The sequence below is a fragment of the Melanostigma gelatinosum genome (assembly GCF_949748355.1).
Source record: "Melanostigma gelatinosum genome assembly, chromosome: 14".
Lineage (NCBI taxonomy): Eukaryota > Metazoa > Chordata > Actinopteri > Perciformes > Zoarcidae > Melanostigma > Melanostigma gelatinosum.
In genome coordinates, this window is record NC_136647.1 from 17029395 (window position 1) to 17051207 (window position 21813).

At 42.4% G+C, this 21813-nt stretch overlaps 4 protein-coding genes across 4 annotated transcripts in view; 1 reads left to right on the forward strand and 3 right to left on the reverse strand.

The window, feature by feature from the left end:
- rps6ka4 (ribosomal protein S6 kinase, polypeptide 4) overlaps positions 1-68 on the reverse strand; it is a 21863-nt gene extending 21795 nt beyond the window's left edge. Inside the window, exon 1 of the mRNA XM_079282926.1 lies at positions 1-68. This exon is cut by the window's left edge and continues 899 nt beyond it. The gene's annotated coding sequence lies outside the window, so the exon portion shown is untranslated.
- A 1859-nt stretch (positions 69-1927) lies between these two features.
- On the reverse strand, positions 1928-9047 carry stip1 (stress-induced phosphoprotein 1). Its single transcript, XM_079283792.1, has 14 exons — positions 9013-9047; positions 6853-7062; positions 6614-6755; positions 6132-6273; positions 5620-5785; positions 5364-5490; positions 4673-4775; positions 4080-4200; positions 3785-3881; positions 3561-3685; positions 3434-3470; positions 3184-3287; positions 2500-2675; positions 1928-2412 (listed from the first exon to the last, which is right to left on the reverse strand). Exons 1-14 carry the CDS (start codon positions 9019-9021, stop codon positions 2340-2342), a joined length of 1632 nt encoding a protein of 543 aa, XP_079139918.1. The 5' UTR covers positions 9022-9047; the 3' UTR covers positions 1928-2339.
- Positions 9048-13430: 4383 nt separating this feature from the next.
- spata22 (spermatogenesis associated 22) lies at positions 13431-17369 on the forward strand (the record flags this gene model as incomplete). Its single annotated transcript, XM_079283232.1, has 7 exons — positions 13431-13470; positions 13772-13909; positions 14201-14390; positions 14691-15051; positions 15729-15849; positions 15941-16038; positions 17178-17369. 7 exons carry the CDS (start codon positions 13431-13433, stop codon positions 17367-17369), a joined length of 1140 nt encoding a protein of 379 aa, XP_079139358.1.
- Positions 17370-20020: 2651 nt separating this feature from the next.
- Positions 20021-21813, reverse strand: part of lhfpl7 (LHFPL tetraspan subfamily member 7) — a gene marked incomplete at both ends in the record, with an annotated part of 82082 nt that continues 80289 nt past the window's right edge. The window contains one exon of the mRNA XM_079284040.1: positions 20021-20247. Coding sequence (XP_079140166.1) covers positions 20021-20247 — 227 coding nt within the window. The remainder of the gene's footprint in view (positions 20248-21813) is intronic.

The window sequence follows — 21813 nt, forward strand, 5'->3', positions numbered from 1 at the left end:
ATATGAAAATATTCACACCTCACTTTATAATTTATGTCAGCGGTAAGCTAACTGCTAACACCAGGATGCTTTCGACACAACCTGGGCGACGGTCAGTCACGTGAACCCTCCGTGTGGGCGGAGCCACGAGAAGAGAACTGGTTAACGTTAGATCTTTCTATAGTGGTCGTTGGTGATTTTATTCCCCCCATTATAATAGATTGTAGACAAATGGTGAATATATCTTTACCATATGGAACTAAATTAGAACAATATCAACGTCCAAATGGCTGTGTGTAGGACAACACATACATGGCCATGGTCCCAGCCCTCGGCACCCTTTACTGTTGTAGAATTTCAGCTGGCATGCATATTGTTTGAGTATATGGACACTTTATGAGTTTGTCTTGCTCTAGCAAAAAGTTTCATTTTTGATACACAAGGCATTCATTCACCTTTGACATGCCTGCAGGCTCTCTAGAAAGCACTCATATCTATCAACGGTACTGTGTGTTGTTGACAAGCGTAATCATTTACACAATTGTCTGTATGAAGAATCTCTCATTTGACTTTATTGGCGTGTAATGTAAGGCGTTAAATTACACTGACTAAGACCTGACTATAAAATGTAGGTCTACTACTGCATTGAGTCACTGTCAACATAGTTTGTCTTACAGGAGGAAAAAGTCAAAACTGACCTTTTAAAATACATTCAGATACTGTATATTTCACTGTACAATTGATCTCAAATGGTACATTACACTTCTTGGGACAGTTTCTTTCACCTCATGCGAGTGTTCCACGTCTGCTGCGTGTGGTTGATGATTACAATGAGACTATGTTAAAAACACCCCAATTTAGGCTGTGTTGCTTGCCATAACTTAGAGAAGTCCAGATACAGCAATTCTGCTGAGGTAATGCGAAAAGGTGTTACAGTTCACATTGAACATATCTGGGTCCCTCTTGGAAACCATAGCACAGCGATACGATGTGAATGTGTTGAATGAGGTCTCTGAAGCCATGTCTAATGTGAACACTTATGTGCATTTCCTCTCTGGAAACAGACGCTGAGCAGTCTGCAGCTGAGGGAGGAACTTCCTTGCTGGGCAAAATACACATTAGGAAGTAGAGACTGGTAGCAGCCAGGCTTCAGTACTCACTTTAAAGATGCATCATGAAGTGAGATAGTTGTGGACCCTATAACTCAACCGATAGCTGCTAATTTAGAAAGGAAAAAAATCCACCCTTCACATGTCATATTGTTCCCATGATATGGAAATATTCAAGACACGCAAGTTGTCCCATTTTGAAAAGCAGCCCTTACTTTCAGGATTGGGAAACTAATATTTGAGGGCAGTCAAAAGCATCTACTTGGACTTGTAAATAAAAAATAAAAAAAAAAAAGTTTAAACTTTATCGCCAGATGATTGTAAAGGACTGCTGAGTAAAATCAACTCTTCAGGCTCCTTCTGACAGAAGTGACTTCTCCACAGTAGTCTTGCCTTACCGATATGTCAACTGCCACAGGAGCTTCGCCTAGAAGTTAAATTCTTTTGTATATTAGTTTAGTATATTTCAGAACAATAACATGGGTGCCTTAATTGCTGTATGGAATAGTTTAATGTAACGCTATTATGATCAATCTTAAACCACTTATGGCAAAATATCCCCAAACTCTTGATGGCATCGAGTAGTGTTCTTTCAGTCCCAGTTACAATTTGTTTAAATCCCGATATTAGCGGTACACAAACACCATCATCCCTGAGGCCAAAGACAGCAAAGCTCAAAAAATAAGTTCAAATATTTTTGTTAAGTACAAAAACGATGGCCAACATGCTTACAAGAGTCGGGACCTGCAGCCGAGTGGCCGGCAGAAAGATTCAGCACCACGTTTAGTCTAAAAGAGGACCAAGAGAGTTAGAACAATGACCAATGTTGACAATTTCAATTTGTGATCTACATTACAACCTTTATTTTGACAGTAGAAATTCTTAGTTTCTTTTTGTTATATTTCCTTAAACCAATAGGAATATGTGAACTGCTTCAGGGTGGATTTCCCCTTTAAACAATGCACTGAATTGTGCAGTTTATTTTTAAGATGTGTTTCAGCATCTGTACACAGGAAGCCAGTTGTTCTCTGGAGTCCTGAAGTTTTTACCGATGACATACAAGATGCTTTCTTAAATACAATGAAAAAGTTGTGAAACTGATTTTTTTTTTTTTTTAAAGAACCATAACATACACACAAAGCCTCAGGGAGACTAACGATGATATCATTTTGAATTTGAAGGCAAGAAAGGAGGGCGTAATAGTCGGAGGGATGCACGGTGTGCCGCTGTCCTGAAGTCTCTTGGTTCTCATCAACGAATGGCTATCAGTCCGATATCAATGAGTTTCTGAATCTTCTGGGCAATGACTGGATTCTTTAAGTGGCTGAGGATCAAACACGAAAAAAAACCCATTAGACTCTTGATGCAGAGAGACAGAAAGTGACACTGAAAAGTTTTTAAAAAAACTTACTCGCTAAGCGCCTGAGGGTCCTTCTGCATTTGCTCAAGGATCATGCGCATGGCTGGGTCACTCATGATCTGCTGCACCTCGGGATCGGACATGGCCCTCTGCTTCACTTCATCAGGAGTGTCGGTCCTCGTGGTGGTCTGACTGACCATACAGCGCTGAATGCCTTCTGTGGCTTCCTGAATGTGGAAAGGGCAAGTAATGAAAAAAAACATCATTAACCAGCAGTTATGTAGAACACCTAATATTCCATCATCACAGACTCTTTCAAAATGTCTCAGCATGTATTCAGGTGTTATTTTGACAGAGAGCAGATGGGCCACAGCAGGAAGAAGGCGGCCTGGGGCTGCATTCATTCAAAAGCCGGCACCTTCGGTTGGTCAGGTGTGGATGTTTATTTGTGCTTGACAACATAACCGCATTGGAAACTATTAGGCCATGAAGTTGTATTCCTCTGATTCATGGCTTTGTTCTTACTAACGACGGTCACTCTTCATAACAGCAATCGATAATATGACTACATATTGTCCCTTTAAGAAGGTACAATCAATTCACATTACGTTAATCAAAACTAGCACATTTCCATACTTTCCCAAATCTTTTGACACAAACCGAAGTGCTTAAGGCCTTGGAACTCCAAGACATATTTCCAGACTTTTCTGAGCCGTGCAAGAACCTGTAAAATACCTTTGAGGAAGAGTCCAGCTCCAGAGCCTTCTGGTACACGTCCATAGCTTTTGTATAGTCTTTCCTGGCCTCCAAGGCGGCTGCTTTACGCGTGTAGCCTTTTACTGTGGACAGACGTGTTTACATTAGGTGTCAAATCAGAGGGACTTGTCCTGAACCTAAACTCTAAAGAGTATAAACCACTACTTCATTAAATGCATTCCAGCAAAATGTGTAATAAATGACAGTAACTACAAAGTGCGATACTTACTGAAGGAGGGCTCAAGTCGGATGCACTCGTCACAATCCTGACAAATGAAAAAAGATTATCAAAAGGTCTTGTTCTTTTTGTCAGGTTAGAATCTCATTAAGGGACTAACGGTAAGGACGCACTGTACCTTCAGGGCAAGTTGAAACTCCAACAGCTTTGTGTAGCAGGCAGCTCTGTTACTGAAGAGTTTGGCATCCTTGGGGTTTCTCTTGATGGCCTCAGAGTAATGTTTCATGGCTATGGGGTAGTCACCTGTATGGTGAAAAAGAGGCGTTCAGCTTTATTCAAGGTCTTGAACGAAGAATCAAATGACAATGATCAACAAAGGCGCGCTACAGCTATTACTCGCACCTTTCTGGAAGGAGTCGTTGCCCCTGCTCTTCTCTTCCAGGGCTAAGTCGGGGTTGATGTATGCTATTTTCTCCTCCTCCTTCAATATCTTCTCTGCCTGTGGAGCCAATTCAAGTTTCAAGGTGTAAGATCAGGTGTACACTTGTGTTCTCATTGCCTGTACACATGCAGGTCTAGCACAGCTTCTTTTTTGAATCCATTTTAAAAACAACCAGTTTGGATAAATTAATCCCGTCTAATAATCAGAGTTAGAATCCAAAAGCTTGATTCAGTGGGAAATCAGCTTGCACTGCACCTGTAGACACTTCTTCAAGACGTCGGGAGTACGATGCTCAGACAAACTCTTGTTCAGATACTGAATCGCTTCTTTGTATTTCTGCTGCTTGAAGTACGAGTTTCCAATCCTAGCCAAGGCCCTATAAAAAGAGGAAGAAGAGAAAGGAGAAGATAGAGATATTACATCAGAATGAGAGATCTGATTTTCTCAACTAAAGGGGTAAAGACTCAAAACAGGAGAGCTCCTCTTTAAGGAAGAGACAGTTCATTAGTAATTATCATGAAACAAATAACAAGAACCATAATCACAACCACCTTTGTGCTCTCGAACTAAACTCTCAAGTTGAACAGACCGATAACTCAGTAATAGAGCAACACTGCCACCTAATGGTTCTGGTATAATACAATTTCTCTGGTCACATGCTGTTAGCTGCATGTCGTTTCCCATCTAGATAATAAAGTAGATAAATCAGTAAGTAAGTATAAGAGTCCTACAAGACCCACAATCCACCAGTCCCCCCTCTGGGTTGAGTGTCAGAGTGTGGTTAAATTCACTCCAGTGAAGACAAAACTGAAATAAAAAAACAGACCAACAGTTCTGGCAGAACTCACTTAGCGATTTGTCTGTAGTCTTCCCGGTTCTCTCTGCCAACATCAATGGCCTTCTCACACAGCTCTCTGCACTTCTCGAAATCTCCCATCTCAAAGTACACAGCTGAAGGGACAACCAAAATGAGTACATGTTTAACATTCACAGTCTGAACTAACAGTTAGAATCGTGTCAGTTTTCAAGCCTTGTTGAACTGGTGGTACGACTGTTGGGTCAATATTTTGGTGCATTCTATATTTCGGAGCGATTGGCAACCACACACCGTCCATGGTTCAATTCTAACCAGTGGACCTTTGCTGCGTGTCTCTTTTTTTTCTCTCTCTCCATTTTCAGTCTGTTGCTACACCGTCATCTGTCCAATAAAATATAATCTTTGACAAAACACTAAAATAATAACTTCCTGTGAGATAATGTGATAAAATCCCAATTCTTTACTCAAACTGAGGATCTAGCTGTGGTGGGCAGCCCAGTGGCAACAACTCCCAGCAATCACAAAGGGGAGGAAAGCCAAGAACCGGTGGACTACCCACACCAAGTCTGTATATAAGAAATTCTGAATTATCTTTTTGTTTTCTGCACTTTATGGGTCAATTTGCTCAAATGTGTGATCAGGAAGATGTACGGTCAGAAATGAAAATGGAACCTGGAAGCATATTACTCTGTCGCATTTGTTTTCCGTCTGAGAATACGTACCTGCTTGATTAGATATGTAGGCCATGTTGGTGGGGTCATGTTTGATTGCTTCTTCGTAATGTTTCAGCGCTGCGTCAAAGTCCTTATTCTTATAAGCAGTATTCCCAAGTTCCTTTTCTTTCAAGGCCTGTAAAAAAAAAAAATGGAAACAAGAGGATTAAAAACTCTGAATACGGTTCCATCAGCAGACACAAAATGGCTTAAAACTCATTACATTGAAGTATGATGAATCAGTTAATCTCTTTTTCTGTTGCACCTTTCTCTTGTTTTCAGGAAGGTCTTCCTCTTTAGGAGGAGGCGGCTGAGTCTCTTTGGGTTTGCGGGGAGGAGGGGGAGTGTGCTCCTCTTCGTCGTCCATCTCAGAGAGGTTCAGTCCCAGCAGCACAGAGAGAGTGGTCATCACTCTGGGATCCTGCAGCTTCCTACAGAGCAGTCAGGAAAACCAATATATTTCTCATATCAACAGTACTCAGGGCTAATGCACGTTTTACAAATGAACTTGAGATCATGATCCATTTATTTCTTTGGGATTTGGGGCCCTTTAGTATTATACATGCTAATGATTACTGAGACAAAACACAAAAGATGATCTCCCACAAATTCAAAAAAGGGTGTACAAATACGCTGTAATGTTGTACTGTCAGTAAGCAACAAGTCTCAATTCTTTTCCAGACTTTGTGTGCAACGCCACCCAAAAATAACAATTATTTTTGAATCTTAAATCAAAGAATGTTGATTAAGCTGACGCATTTTTGAAAATGCACATACGTGCCGAGCTCCGACGGTTTGTTCCTGAGCTGCTCCAGCAGTTCTCTGTAGCTGGAATCTGACAGCAGCTCACGGGTCCGAGAATCATTCTCCAGCTTCTGGTATAAGTTGGGCATGGCGAAGGGGTTCATCATCGATTTCTCTGGTGAAGCACAAAAAATAAATCAATTTTAATAGTGTAATTTATATGGTCACACAGAAACACTGGTCTAGGATGAAATTCAGCAGAGCCGTCTCTCTTCTGCAACCCCCACTTACTTGTACCTTGTCTGAATGAATCACAACACTCAGAACCCAAGTGGACGCCGACTCTCCCTTTGAAAACTTGAGCACTTACAATGTGATTTTACTTCAGTGGTCCCGTCGGCAGCCATATCTAAATCCTCTCTACACGTAGGTGGGTAAGGTGACTCATACAATTTCAATGTCATATGCTACTTTTTCTGTAGAATAAAAGGCTTCACAAATTCAACAGTCTTCACCTGCAAGCCGGGCCTCAATGTTCTGTAAACCCTCCTTCAGCTGCTGATTACTAGGCTCTTGCCGCATTCCCTCTTGGTAAGTTCCTTTGGCGTCCTCCAATCGGCCAAGAAATTCCAGTGCTGCAGCTTTGCGGGAGTAGCCCTGGTTGATCAAAATGGAACCATTGTAAATTGCCGTCTCAATTTTAACTCCAACACATCTTGTCAACAGAATAATGGCAGAAACAATGACGCCTCACCTTGCCCCAGTCAGGCTTGATCTTGATGGTCTGACAGGCATCCTGGAGAGCATTCTCGTAGTTGCCTTTCTTGGCGTAGGCAGCTGAGCGGTTACTGAACAGGACATGGTTTGAAGGGTCGAGGGCCAAAGCTTCGGTGTAGCAACGTACAGCCTCCTCAATATTTCCTGCACTCAGCGCTTTGTTGCCCTGGTCTTTCAATGTTGAGACCTGTGAGAGAGAACGATTCAATCAAAATAAGCATTAGTTGTTTTTTTTATCACTATTACACAATGCAAATAGTCTCCTGATTGGATCGGACTACAGAGACAACATCTTGTGGCAGCTTCCACTGGCAGAACTGAAAAAATAAATTGACAACGACTCAGCCGTTCATGTCAGACGGGTGCCGCAGTGAGATAATATGTCTATTTTTTTTAAACGTAAATTCAGTCCTCCGTGTACAACCTATTATTTTAGCCTGAAATTAAGATGACCCTTTTTGTTCGGTTGGAGCCTGAAAGCAAGAACGGGGGAATCTGCCAATGACGCTATTAAAAAGAAAAAAAAGAGTCAGTTCCTGTCTCTGTTTGCAAATATACAGATCGTTTTCCAACACCTCTTGTCGGTTGCCTGTTATAGTTTGACATGTTATCACACCACATCTCCACAAAATGTGACGGAATAATTCACACACAGAGCCGAAAGAAGCAGCACTCCAATAAGAGGCTCTCCATCCCGTTATCCCAGGCAAAAAACAGTGAGTGGCATGACTTTACCTCCACAGCCACCAGACCTAACCCCTCACAACTTTTGAAAACATAAAAGGTAGAACACAGCAACATTGCAATCCTCTGTGGGCTAGGATCTTGGTATACTATGGGCAGGATTTTCAGTAAATACAAAGCAAGTGGTTTACTATTTTTTGTAAACTGTAAAAGTGTTTCTAGAACAATTTATTTTTGATACCGTCACTTGTGTATCAGGAAGATGTACGGTCAGAAAAGAAAATGGAACCTGGAAGCATATTACTCTGTAGATTTAATGCGAGAAAGCTAGTCATGCAAGAAGAGATGGAGATATTGTGTTCAAAAAGCCTTACAGACCTCTTTTGACCTGTCAGGAGCTTGTGCACCTTATTCACTGTCATGTTTTGCCAAATACGCTATGATGCCTTGCCTGCTCAGCCAGGCATGATAATGGAAATATATATTAGTTTTTTTAAACAGAGGTGCGGTCTCAAAATTAATGAATCACCAAAAATACATGAACTGCCCAGTTACAGAACTGTCAAGAAGCAGCAGCAGATGACAATAAGCGGCTGTAGCCATGACAGCAGAGCCGTGTGCATCTAGAATGATCCTCCGGTCTGAGAGCTACCGAGAACAACGTTGAAGCAGATCCAGAAATACTCCTGCAGCATGTGCTACAGACGGACTGTCGCAGTTTAACGCTAGCCGTCGGTCCTGTGCCAAAACATTTTCACTCAGGCGTTTACCAACTGGCTTAATTACGGTTTTCATTTGTCCGTCACTATAATCGTGGTGGCGTACACATTGTGAGCTCGTCAATGTTAGCTGTGACATAGTTGGCGTAGCTGTAGTTATTAGTAGGTTAGCTAACTCGGAAGTATCTCGCCGGTGATTTGCAAGGGGTTAGCTAGCAAAGTGCTTGGCTATATCGAGTCACAGACGAGGGCTACAGTGGCAGCCATACCGCACTGTGATATAATCAATGATAAGCGGCTGTGGTCATTTTTAAGTCATGTGCGCTAGCTGAACACTTAACGTTAGCTAACCTTGACGTATGCAATCATTGATTAGCCACAGCCGCACACAAATGGACAAACAGTTTGCACACTTTGGAAATCAGTTTAGGCACATTGTAGAGTAATCCAAAAGATATGTTCTTGGCAAACAGCCTCAAGTCCAATCAGACAACATCGGCCAAACACCTAGCTACAAGACATTACTACCGGATTGACGCTAAGCTAACAAGCTAGCTCGCCGTCCGATATTAGCAAACAGTGAAGTTACAGTGTAAAGAGGTGATTTACTACACTATTACCTACATTTTTACAGCAAAGACAATCAAAATATAAGGAACTAGTCAATATTTCTACGAAACGTATGTTTATCAAGTCATTATGAAGATCACTGCATGATCAGTTAATGAACTCACGTTCTCCATGGTGCAAGCATGAGGTTCCTTCCAGAAACTACTGCGGACTAGCGCCTCCCCCTGAACGACACGCAGGTTGCCAGTTTGGGATGTACAAAATCCGCAAACAGCGTACCGATTTACAGCTCACAGGATATTCCGAGGGGAAATATGTAGCCCTGCTCTGACGGAAACTTCTAGAAGATGCCGGAATAAAACAAGGATATTTTAAAGTTAACCAGATACTTCTCTCTCTAAACTGATCAGAGTTGGGGAACTGCAATTGTTTTAGGGACATATGAGTTTCTTGAGGACCATGGCTGGAAATGAGAAGGCAATTCTCAATACCTCTAAGTGCAAATTATTTAGGTCAATCGTTTGAGTCTTTAAAGAATTAGGCTTAATTTGATGGTTGGTAGTACGTACACAAATGAATATCTTAATACAATCATGAGTAAAACCTATGGCTAGTAAAGGGCATGGGCTTTTAAGGTAACGTGTTAGGTTATATGATGTTCAAAGTTCAAAGTTCAAAGTTCACTTTATTGTCAAAGTTTCCACATGTGTTATGCATACAGAAAATTTGAAATGCCGTTTCTTGCAGTCCCACAGTGTAATATAGACATGAACATATAACATATAATAGAATAAAATAGAATAAAATAGAATAGAATAAAATAGAATAAAATAGAATAAAATAGAAAAAAAAGTTAAGAACATAAGGGCCTAGATAAAGGGTTAACAAGTAGCAGCAGAGAATAAAAAGTGACTGGTGCTGGATGAGGGAAGGGTGTGTGAGGGGGATTTATGTTCGTAGCAGCAGAGAATAAAAAAAAAAAAGTGACTGGTGCTGGATGAGGGAAGGGGTGTGAGGGGGAGTAGATGTCCTGGTATGTTCCATTTGAGGCAGTGGGGAAAGGTGGGTGAGAGGGAGGGTAGAGAGGTCAGGGGAGAGATGGCAGAGATGGCAGGGGGGGAGAGAGGGGGAGCGAGAGGAGAGAGGGAGGGAGAGAGTTCAGCATCCTGACCGCCTGGTGGAAGAAGCTGTTCCTCAGCCGGGTAGAGCTCGAACAGAGACTGCGGAACCTTCTCCCTGAAGGCAGGAGGCTGAAGAGGCTGTTGGAGGGGTGGGTGGGGTCACCCGCAATGCCGAGTGCTTTGCGGGTGAGGCGGGTGTTGTAAATGTCCTGTAGTGTAGGGAGTGAGACTCCGATGATCCTCTGGGCAGAGTTCACAATGCGCTGCAGGCTCTTGCGGTTGGAGGCGGTGCAGCTTCCGAACCACAGCGTGATGCAGCTGCTGAGGATGCTCTCAGTGGCGCCTCGGTAGAATGAGAGCATGATGGGGGGGGGGGCTCCTGCTCGCTTGAGCTTCCTGATGAAGTACAGGCGTTGCTGGGCCTTCTTTGCCAGTGCAGTGGTGTTGCTGTTCCAGGTGAGGTCATCTGTGATTGTCACACCCAGGAATTTGGTGCTGCTCACCTGCTCCACAGCAGCACCATTGATGGTCAGAGGGAGGGGGGGTTGGGAGTGGGTTCTCCTGAAGTCAACAACAATCTCCTTTGTTTTCCCCACATTGAGGAAGAGATTGTTATTTTGGCACCAACGGACCAGCTGGTTCACTTCCTTCCTGTAGTTAGTCTCATCGTTGTGGCTGATGAGACCTACCACGGTAGTGTCGTCAGCGAACTTCACGATGTGGTTGGAGCTGTAGTTGGGTTTACAGTCATGGGTCAGCAGGGTGAAGAGAAGGGGGCTGAGCACACAACCTTGGGGGGCCCCCGTACTCAGTGTTAGTGTGTTCGAAGTGTTGTTGTTGACCCGAACAGCTTGTGGTCTCTCTGTGAGGAAGTCCAACAACCAGTTGCAGAGAGAGGGGCTGAGGCCCAGGTCTGTAAGTTTACACACAAGCTGCTGGGGGATGATTGTGTTGAATGCTGAGCTGAAATATATGAACAGCATTCTGACGTAGGAGTTCTTAGTGTCCAGGTGTGTGAGGGCTGGGTGTAGAGCGGAGGAGATTGCATCCTCTGTGGACCGTTTAGTTCGGTAAGCAAACTGAAACGGGTCCAGGGAGGGAGGAAGGGTGGATTTGATCTGCTTCATGACCAGCCTTTCGAAGCACTTCATGATGGTAGAAGTCAATGCGACGGGGCGGTAGTCGTTGAAGCAGACTGGAGATGACTTCTTCGGCACAGGAATGATGGTGGTTTCCTTGAAGCACGTGGGAACAACAGCCTGGCTCAGGGAGGTGTTAAAGATGTCGGTGAGGATCATGTGGTGACGTCATTAAGAAATATTGTACATAATTTCATCATTATATTACAAAATATAATATTCTATCTCTCCCTTCATTATCGTCATTATAACTACAGAGCGCTGCACATCAGACCAGCTGCTTTGTCAAAGCACAATCTCCTTTCAGCAGTATGAACCACCTACATAAGGATGTCATTTTTTCTTTCTTTTTTTTACTTTCAACATAAGTGGTGCAACAGCAATCGTGACTCAGTAACTGAATAATTTGTTTTGGACTCCAGAGCAGAAATTAAAGACATTCACAGGATTCGGGGGTCAGCTGAAATGCTGAAATGGTGACTTTTGTTTCTCACCTGGTGAATAAAGTCCAATCAACTACACTTGTTTTTATGATTCACAAGTTGTCAGAGGCAAAGGATGTTGTGGAGGCCATCCTGAATAGACCATTCATGCTGCTGTTGCCATGGATTCACAGAAGGAGGGAAACACAAGACAGAGAAGCCGAGTGTCAAGATCAATGACTGGCCTCCGGACTCTCAGCAGGGATGTCACACTCACATGCTGAGGCTGAGATTAGCCTCATGCTCTGTGCTAAACTAAGGGCAGAGTAAGTAGGTGTGCCTTTCCTTATAGACTCTCCAGCAAGATTTACCCATCTATATACTGTAGTTCATCCCCTGAACTCACCACGATAAGGAGTCAAGTGAGCTCCACAGCCAAGCAGAGCATTGCAGTCATACCTGGACTGTAACAAATGAGATTAAGCTCATAACATGTGCCTGTCGCTGTGGCCATGACGGTCCTATCATGGATGAGGGAGAGAGACTGACACACGTGTCTGGAAACAGGATTAAAAAGTCTAATAGAAGCCCCACTTGTTGCACTTCTGCTCCATGTCTCGTATTCTTTCCTCACTTGTTTTGCACGTCAAGTTCATTCATATCTCTCTTTCATTCTCATATGTGTATTGTAATGCCTCAACTATTGTGATCTACTCCATTGCAAAGTGAAACTTAGCATCCTTGGACAAATCCCCTGAAGTGACCGATTTTCCTTTTATTTTCACAAACATTCTTTAAAGAGATGCTGTATAATTTAGCATTTGAATGATTGACAGTTAGGGTAATACAACTAGTTGTATGTGTGTGGTCAGTAATACATTGCTCCATGCAAGCAAGAGGAAGAATAGACCTAAGACCTGGATGACCAGCTGCTCAGTCGAACTCTCTCATTGCATTAAAAAACAGGATTCGGGTCCTATGTTAGATTTAATATATATTATTTAATATCAGAAATGTGTTTTTAATTTTGCATACTGGCTAAATACTTACTCCTTACATTATACAAATTGCCAACCTGATTTTTTGTTCTTTTATTTAACCTAAATAAAGTGGTAAATAGTTAGGAGGGTGTGAGTTGTTGGGATGAACAAACAGTGAATGTCATCAAATGATGCAGGTGATGCATACAACAACTAGGCATACAGTAGATGGCATACATCAGTGACATGTGCCTCATGTGTTTTTTGTCCTTTATTCTGAAAATGCACCACAAACAAGCGCTGTAAGTCACAAACAAAATACTGTTGTCAGTATTTTCGATCAAAAGTATTTGAACCCCCTCTGAGTTTTAGTAGGACCTCCGAGCTTGCGAGGGGAACATGAAGGCAACATGCGTCACCTGTGTTTTGGCGCGTGTCACTTTCCAGGGTGCTGTACGGAAAACGACATTTCGTCGTAATAGTAAGGTTGTATGTAACTTTTGTGAATATTTGCCAACAAACATGAGTTAGTAATGTTGTACAATGTTCATAGAAATGAATGTGGCCTTGTAAAAGCAGAAAACCGTTACAACCTGTAGCTGTAGTTACATAACAGCTGTAACGTTACCGAGCTAGACGAGCTGTCCAAACAGAAGCTAACGCTAAAGTACTTTTTTAGCTAGCTTACTAGCAGTATGCTAAACCAGCTGAGTTACTGTAAAGTGCAGCTGTTGCTAAACTAACAAGGCCTCAACATTTAAACTGGCTTAACTTGTCGGACTGAGTGGGTGACCAACAATAACCGGCGCATTAGTTTTAATGTATTTTCCATTTCCTTTGTATTTGGTGCATTTCTTCCTGTGTTACATTAGGTAAAACCACCCACTAGTTGGATCGGCTGTTATTTTCCAAGCACCACAATGAGGAGACAGGAAAACCAGCCAGCCAGGCCAACAGCAGGTTTGTAAAAGAGATGTATTTCACAATCCCCACACTAATATACAGTATTTCCTCTAATAGGTTACCAGATTCAGTGATGTTTTGTTGTGCAACATTACACACAAAAACACAATAAGTAGTGGGTTCTGCTTGTTCTAGAGTGAGTGTATTTGTATATACAATTTAAGTTGAAGGAGGTAAAAATTTGATCTGTTTGACTATATTTCAACTGTCCTAAAATGTGAAATATTATTTCCTGTCCGGCCTAATGTACTGGGCAGTCTGATGTGTCCAGATATGTTTTCTCTGCCGTGTCCACCAGGCTGCCTGTCGGTGCCGCTCTTTAACCAGAAGAAAAGAAACAGAGTTCCTTTGACATCTGCTCCCTCTGAGAACGAGTTCTTCTCCCACAGTGAATACAAAGCAAGCACCAGCTCAGCTGCATCTCACAGCACACCAGGTGACGCGTTCAGTCAGGCTATCTAAGCGTCTACTGAATTTCAGTCACTAGGTGGCAGTACACCCAAAGACAAATATAAACTATATACATATTTTAGAAAGGCAAATGTTGTCCTTGAATGTTAATTCATTTCTGACTAAATCAACATCTCCTGCTGAATCAAACGATTGAGATAATTTTACATGAAGCAGAGGACAATATTGTAAAAGGTCTTCTAATGAATTAAGACGCACAGCTAGTGACAAAGGAGGCTGCTATAAGATTTTACTCTGAGAATGTACCTTTCCTCAGGTACCTATGGATGTTACCAGGCCTCAGGTCCATCCTCTGGTGCTTCCCAAAGCCACCAGTGGAACAGGCAGGACATCCCACCATCTACTCCGCCCCAGCAGTATGGCAGCAACAGACCTGCTCCTGGATCTGCCCCTGCAATGAGAACCTATACACCCATAACCCATCCATACAAAGTTGGAGGCACAAGGTATGTTTCATAGACTTTCTGACCATTAGTATGATGGTCAGATATTTATATTCTCAAAATAAAAAAGGGCAGTTAACCTTCCAGATTCCAGAGAAACAGCTGGAAAGGTTTACAGAAATATGGACACCACCATGTTGTTCCTAGCTGCAACTGTAACTTACTGTAACACGATATGCTCTGACAGGAGAGAGGGTAGACCAAATAAATCAATATGTTGCAATTTCATAAGTTTAATGTGGCTGGTGTTTCAATTTTACATCCCAATATGTGAACATAAGTGAATGCTTTTTCATTTTTCAGCTCTGAGATGGGAAAGCCCATCAACTCAATGAGACGACTGGATTTTAGCCCCAGGGGTAACTCCGGACAGAGCAGATATCAAGCCCCCCACATCAGTGAGAGTGCACAAATTAAGCCAATAGCCCATACTGATTTCTCGCAGAAGGGTCAGCAGTCACCTTACCGAGCGCCCAATCCCACACATCAGTATTCTCAGCATCCCAGACCTCTGCCCGCTCCTGTCCCACCACCCAGCATGCCCTCTGCGCAGCCACAAAACAACTCCTGGAAGTTTACGAACAGCTTTGGGCCGCAGAAATCCCCCTCTGAGGGAAACAGGAGCACAATTCAACCCCAGACTGTGCAAAAAGCTCAAACTCAGGTAGAAAAATACATGATAATAATAATAATAAACAAAGATTTAACGTGAGACAACATCTGGTTTCTTCAGACGAAACATCCGGTTTTCAGAATAAGATGCCAACAAAGTATACATATTGCATAATGGAAATTAGATTAAATGAATTATATTCACATTAAGTATAAAACATGCTACCTGCATCTCGTGAGTTAAAGGGAAAATACACCTAAATTGTGCGTAAAGTGTCTTTATTCTTTGATTTGAGGGTTGCTGGAAATGAATAATACCTGACTGACAGTCAATGAAGATATTTTACTGAATTTTTTATGGTGATATAAAAATGTTTTTCTCAAATATTCCACACAATGACTAATGCATAAGTTCAGGACAAAAATGGGTAATATCACAATATTTGAGGTGCTACAAAAATATTTTTTCTCAATAATTCCACACAATGACTGATGTATATGTAATCAAGACATCGTTGACTTAATAATTGTTAATAGTTGTTTAAAACATTTAATAATAACAATAAATAACCACAAAGAAATAAGAATAAAATTGAATGTGATTGTCTGATTATGTTTGTTTTTTGTTTAAAAAAATCTAAGAAAAATTGCCCCCCAAAAAATATGTAAATTTCCTACCCTGCATGATATTCTTGTGACCAGTGCAGCATTTGTGTTTATGCTAAGCAGGACACATTTCCGATGAAGCCAGCCGTTGAGAACTCACTGCGGATCCTGACTTCAGTGATTGATGGCATGAGACACTGGAGCCAGTTCAAAGACAAAGTCCCATACCTGTTTGAGATATTTGGTCAGTTGATTAGGAGTTGCTGCACTCTCTGATGTGTATTGTTAAGTATTGTTAAACACCATTAAAGCGACAGGCTGTGCTCTTCCCTCAGCTACTCTAGACTCAGCGGTCACTCTGGGTCGTCACGGAGCCAAGAACTTCCTCATGAGAGACGGGAAGGAGGTTGTGTCGTGTGTCTTCTATGAGAATGTGAGTTGGGAAACAAGCTTCCTCTTTAGAAGTAAATGGAATGAATGTGTCAATGTCCACTTGCTCACATGAACTTGCCCCAAGTCTCCCCAGCTTCAGTCATATAAAATATTGTCTTTTCACTCACAGTGATTTTGTGTTCTCCATGTTTGGTATGAGTTTGTATGAATACGTTATACTGTCAACATTATCCTTTGTTTGATTTTAGAGGCTTTCACATCGTCTCAAACTCAAACATTTGGAGGAATTACTTTTCATTTTGAAATTGGCTGCGAACATGTTGCTCTTCTCCTTCTTCACTAGACCCTGTTCCCCAACATTAACAGTGTTGTTTTTGTCTTTTGAATCCTTAATTACAGCCAATGTTTAAGTTGATGTACTACATTACAAATCAATCATATATATCAGATTATATAAATAACACAAGCTTGTTTTATTATGTATCTATTATAATCTGCTACCCTCTTGTGTATGATGTTTTTTTCTGTTCTGCATGTGATGTTGGGGTAGATCAGCTGCTCCATCAGGGATAGAGAAAACAGCTGTGCGTTCCAATATCCATACTTCCATAACATTAACTATGCAAGAAAAATATTTAGTATTACCAATACATAATATGTCAAACGCAGTATAACAAAAACACTGCGTGCAACAGTACGTACTCTGTAAGGGCAGCTGCAGTATGTACTACAATTAAGAATAACTTGAAACACAATTCAGGTTTTATTATTATATCATCGCAGTAGTGAGGGGAATGGGACTGTTAAGATGTAGTTCTGCAGTAAATTACTTTATATCCAGTTTGGTGTGTTTAGCTCACTGGTGTGAGCTTAGGTGAGGCTGAGAAGGTGTAATGACATTCATTGAGTAAAGGGGAACAGGTGGCAGCTTGCTGTGAGACTGCAGCAAACTTTATTAGTATATATATTATAATATAATATGACATAATATTTGATATATATGTATATACCTGTCAGGTCAGCCACATGATTCTGTGTTAAGCAACAGCATCTTCCCTGTATATCGGGGTGGAGAGCAGACACTGGCCTTTATAATAATATATTTATTTAAAGTATTGGCAAAACATAAAGTAGCACTGGAATGTGATTTGATCTTGAATTGTCCCTCTTGTCCAACAGGAACAGGAACTGCCCCGTCTCATCCGTGGTCAAGTTCATCGCTGTGTGGGAAACTACGACCGCAGTAGAGACGTCCTGATGTGTGTGTCCGTCAGACCCGGGCTGCCCTCTGAGCTGAGGAACGCTCACGAGGCCGTCAAAGCCTGCGATGCAGCAATGAGAGCGCTGGTTAAATTACTCAGGGAGGTCTGAGCACGAGTACTGCGGATATCTTTAGCAGAACAACAGCATACCGGTATTCAGTGAGGGTGCTGTGCAGTAATAGATAACTGTTGTTATGGGTAGAAGTCACAGTCGTTTTAAAAAGCGTGTTTCAAGTATTGTTCAAGTTTTTGACCTGTAAAGGGCGCTGTTGTACTGTTGTACTGTTGTGATGTTGTGATATTGTACTGTTGTGATGTTGTACTGTTGTGATGTTGTACTGTTGTGATGCTGTACTGTTGTGATGTTGTGATGCTGTACTGTTGTGATGTTGTGATATTGTACTGTTGTGATGTTGTACTGTTGTGATGTTGTACTGTTGTGATGTTGTACTGTTGTACTGGACTTTAACGGTTTATTTCACTTGCATTTGCCAAAGAAATACATAAAGAGTTGTTTTGTTTTGTTTAAGCAAAACCTGAACAGAAAGTAAAGCCTCTCTTTTTTTAAGTTCTGAAATATTTTTATTACAAAGAAAAAATCACAGAACAGCAAACATTGTTTCAGAGGTTAATTCAGGTAAAGCAAACACGATGAGGTAATATCTCAAAATATATCTTTGAAAAACTGGGCAGTTAGGAATAACATGTGATACCAAGTACAGTTAGTTTATTTACAGTCAAACATCACAATGGGGAGAAAAAAAACAATAATTCTACTCTACCAAAACAGTTTCACCAGTGCTGAGACTTTACACTCAATGGGGCAACAAATAGGGGAAGAAGTCCCGTGCAGTCATTCCCACAGTCCAGCACAGTATGAGCTCCCATGCAGAACATGTCTCTCAAACATGGCAACGCAGTCACAGTCCTCTTCTTGATGTCAGGACATGACATTATGGGAAACCAAATTCAGGAAATACTTAAAGATTAACCCATCAGCTAAATCCAACCCATTATTCAACACTAACACGCACATGAACATGAACACCCACTAGAACAGGGAGTGTAGCTTGATGAAGTTGGCAGTGTAAATGGAGAAGTAGACATTTTGTCCTTGGAACATGACAGGAATTGTGCCAGCGCTTAAAAGGAGAAGATGGATCGACGCAAACACAGCAACACTATTCAGCTTACTTGAGGAGCAAATTATTTTAAAACCACGTTCTACACATAATGTGAACGATGTGTCGGCTCAGCACAGATAACCAAAAGGCGAAGTTTAATTTGTACAGCTCCCTCCTCAACCACTCAATTTTGAAATCACGTAAGACAAGGATGCCGGGAATTAATCCCTTCACTGTGTGTCACAACCTTTTAATACAGCGATCCAAGTGATTCACCTCTTCTGGATAATTGGCAACAAATGTCGAGGGCAATACTGAACACAAGTTGCTTTTAATTCTCCTTTTCTCTCTGCTGTTACCTCCGAGGATTAGAAGACATCATCTATTTTTTTTTATCCTCCAGAACATTTTCCCAAGTGAATGAGATCACACTGCATCAGGTACAGGAGAACGACGTCACCTCTGAGAGGAGGAAATAGAATAAAATGAACTCCTCCCAGGATCCACAGCCTGTCAGCAGAAAAAGACGATAACCTGATCATTGTATGATACACTTGTCTTGGTTATGTTAAAAGGCACAAGTTGGTCAGATCACATTTCAAATCTAGATCAATTGTTCTCCCGTGAACAAAGCCCATGTCATCACCAACATCTCCTGCCTTTTGCAACCTTTTTTTTTTTTTTTCTTCTTCCTGAATTAGAGTGTTTAGTATTGTGTGTTGTAGACAGAAAACAATTGTTTCATGATTAACAAGCGGGTTACACGACACAAACAGTTCTGGGGAAAAGGTGAACAAAAGGATGCAGTGTCCCAACATTTTTTTTGACAACACTGCTCTGAAACGAATTCGTCCGATTCACGTCCTCGTCATGAGAAGAGATTTCCATCGGTCCTCTCAGCAGGTCTGATGTCGTGTCTATTGTCCTCTTCTTACTAAATGCACCCACTGGTTTAATGCCTGGTCACAAGACTGGAAGGCAGAAAAAAAAAGTCTGAGGAGCAAAAAGCTTTCAAAGCATCAGATTTCCCTTTTCAAAATGGTATTTTGAAACCTCAAACATCAGCTCTGTTGAATCCAGACAGTACAGTCCAAAGCACATCACCCCGTCAGTAGAGACAGCTCCTCAAGAGCCGACCTCTTCGTATTCTCAGTCTCCTCTGATTGAAGCGTTTGATTGGACGAGTCATACTGCCACATAATCTCATGCTTCCACTCTCTTTACGCAGCCAACCTCGAGTCTCTTTTGGAATGTTACACATGTTGACTTGTTTCCCACAAAAGAAAGGAAGGGGGAAAAAACACTTGTTAATATATTTGAAGTCATTTAAAACGAGCTACTTCCATCTTCCGACTGCATCTTCTCCATAACTGACTTGAAGTCAAACTGCAGAAAACTGGTGATAGAAATCATAACCACAGAGTAAAATCGTAACATAAAGCATTCCATCTCAATGAACTGAATCTGGAATAGCCACATAACAGATGCAGGAAGACAGTGTTTGTTGTTGAGCGTCAGCCTCGGGCCGAGTCCCAAACAGCATCACCTTTAAAAAACAGGATGCAGGTGTCTCTCCGTGACATCAAGCCCAGGTCGGTCAGGAGGCGGGGGGGGAACAAGACGTCTTATCAATGCACTATAACAGCGTGGGCAGAGGGGTGGGGGACAGCTGCTCCTTTGGTGCATATTTGGCAAAAAAGGGCAAGAAGACGGTGAGCACGACTCCCACGATAGCCAGCATGTAGCCCCATCCGATCTGGCACTCGCCGGCGTAGTAGATGTCAGAGTCCCCGCAGAAGGACCGCACCAGTGAGGAGTTGAGGCCGAAGGGGTAGACCAGCAGTCCAGCAGCCATGATGAACACTGCAGAGAAGACACAGCCGGGGTCAGACACATAAACAGACTCATGCAATGCTGTTAGAGGAAAGATTTAGCGCAGAAACACAAGCAGGAAAAGAGGATTTTGACACATGTAAAATGTTTATTCAGTCATATAATCTTGCCGTTTCATTGAGAATACAAAATGACCCCAATAAAACACACACGTTCTAGATTCTGGACCGGTGTGCCAGCTGAAAGCCACTTGGTGGCAGTAGAGGTTTTGTAGAAAAAAGCTTACACTATGGCGCGTAAATGAGATACTTCATCAGTGACACTTGACACTTGATTTGTAGCCTGGTGTTACATTAAAATAAATAAATCATGACCATGGTTTTAAGAGTCCAACAGTGGCCTAAACAGGGCTTTTAACGTATCGAACAACAAAAGCGCTGATGACCTGTAATTTGACTGAAACGTCTCCTTAAATCCATTTGCACTCCTCGTCCTCAGCGCCCACGGAGCCAGAGAGTGGCTCACTTTTACAAATTGAGTCAAGTCTCCCGGCCCCCGTGCTGCCAAAGCAGCTATTGACCTATCATTGGCTATCATTGCTGCTCTTTAATCATTCTGAGTGCCGGCTGCATTTCCATTACAATGCCAGGTGTCACAGTTGTTTTTAGCCTCGGAGCGCTGGGGGTCACCGGAAAAAAAAGCTTGAACTTGTGAAAGTGAGCAGCTCTCCAGAAAACACAACAAACACATCTTTGATTACGCTCTCTTGATTTCAGGAGATGTCTCAACGGCTGTGTGAGTGTCAGATCGATGGTTTGTGTGGGCAGTGAAGGGTTGTGCTAGTAGCACAGGGGCGAGGAGGCCGGCAGCTTTCACTGATGTTCTCGTGGCACACTGGGGGCTTTGGGATTGACTGTTAGGAGGAGAAAAAGGGGGATGAGAGGGAGGAAACACACAGAGTGGGTGGAGGAGAGGTGTCTCTTGAGTGTTGTTTGTGAGGCCTGGAGTCTCTCTGTGGAGTTCATTGAGGATCTGCCTCTCCGCCCAACCAGTTGAGAGTGGCCCCCACGTTTTATCTGCCGGGGGCCCCAGCGACTCAAAGCTCACGGCCTAATGACGCTTTAATGACCTTCTTTATCAAACTACAGTCGGCTTTGGGTGGAAGTAACACAAAGGCGCTGCGGTTGGCTCGCAATCAAAGGGCCTCTTCCCTGCTACTCTGAAATGACGGCAACGAAAAGCAAAACCCCCGGACACGAAACAAGTGACGAGCAACACGGCATAACCCCCAAATAATCAATACGGGCACGAAAATGCCGGCAAAGCGGTTTCTAACAAGTGTCAGGTATACAGGATGAGGACTGGATTTTATCAGTCAGACCAGGAGTGAGCAGGGGTGAGCGTCTGGATCAGATAAACTGCAGCTCGGGCTGACTGGATCTCTGCAAGCCTTTAGAGGAGAGCTGCCGAAAACACCGTCAAAATCAACCTCATATCAGAGGCGGACACAAAATGGATCAATTTCATCCTTCAGATCTGAGAGGGATGAAAGCGAACCAAAGTGCATTTACACGTCTTAAAGGGGAACTCCAGCGA

Bases quoted from the DNA above. Each gene is read 5' to 3' on its own strand.
- stip1 (XM_079283792.1), bottom strand. The intron at 5,491-5,619 runs GTGCAACAGAAA...TTTTTTTTACAG, and splicing joins TTCCTGAAAACAAGAGAAAG to GCCTTGAAAGAAAAGGAACT. The intron at 3,882-4,079 runs GTGCAGTGCAAG...TTGGCTCCACAG, and splicing joins TCTTGAAGAAGTGTCTACAG to GCAGAGAAGATATTGAAGGA.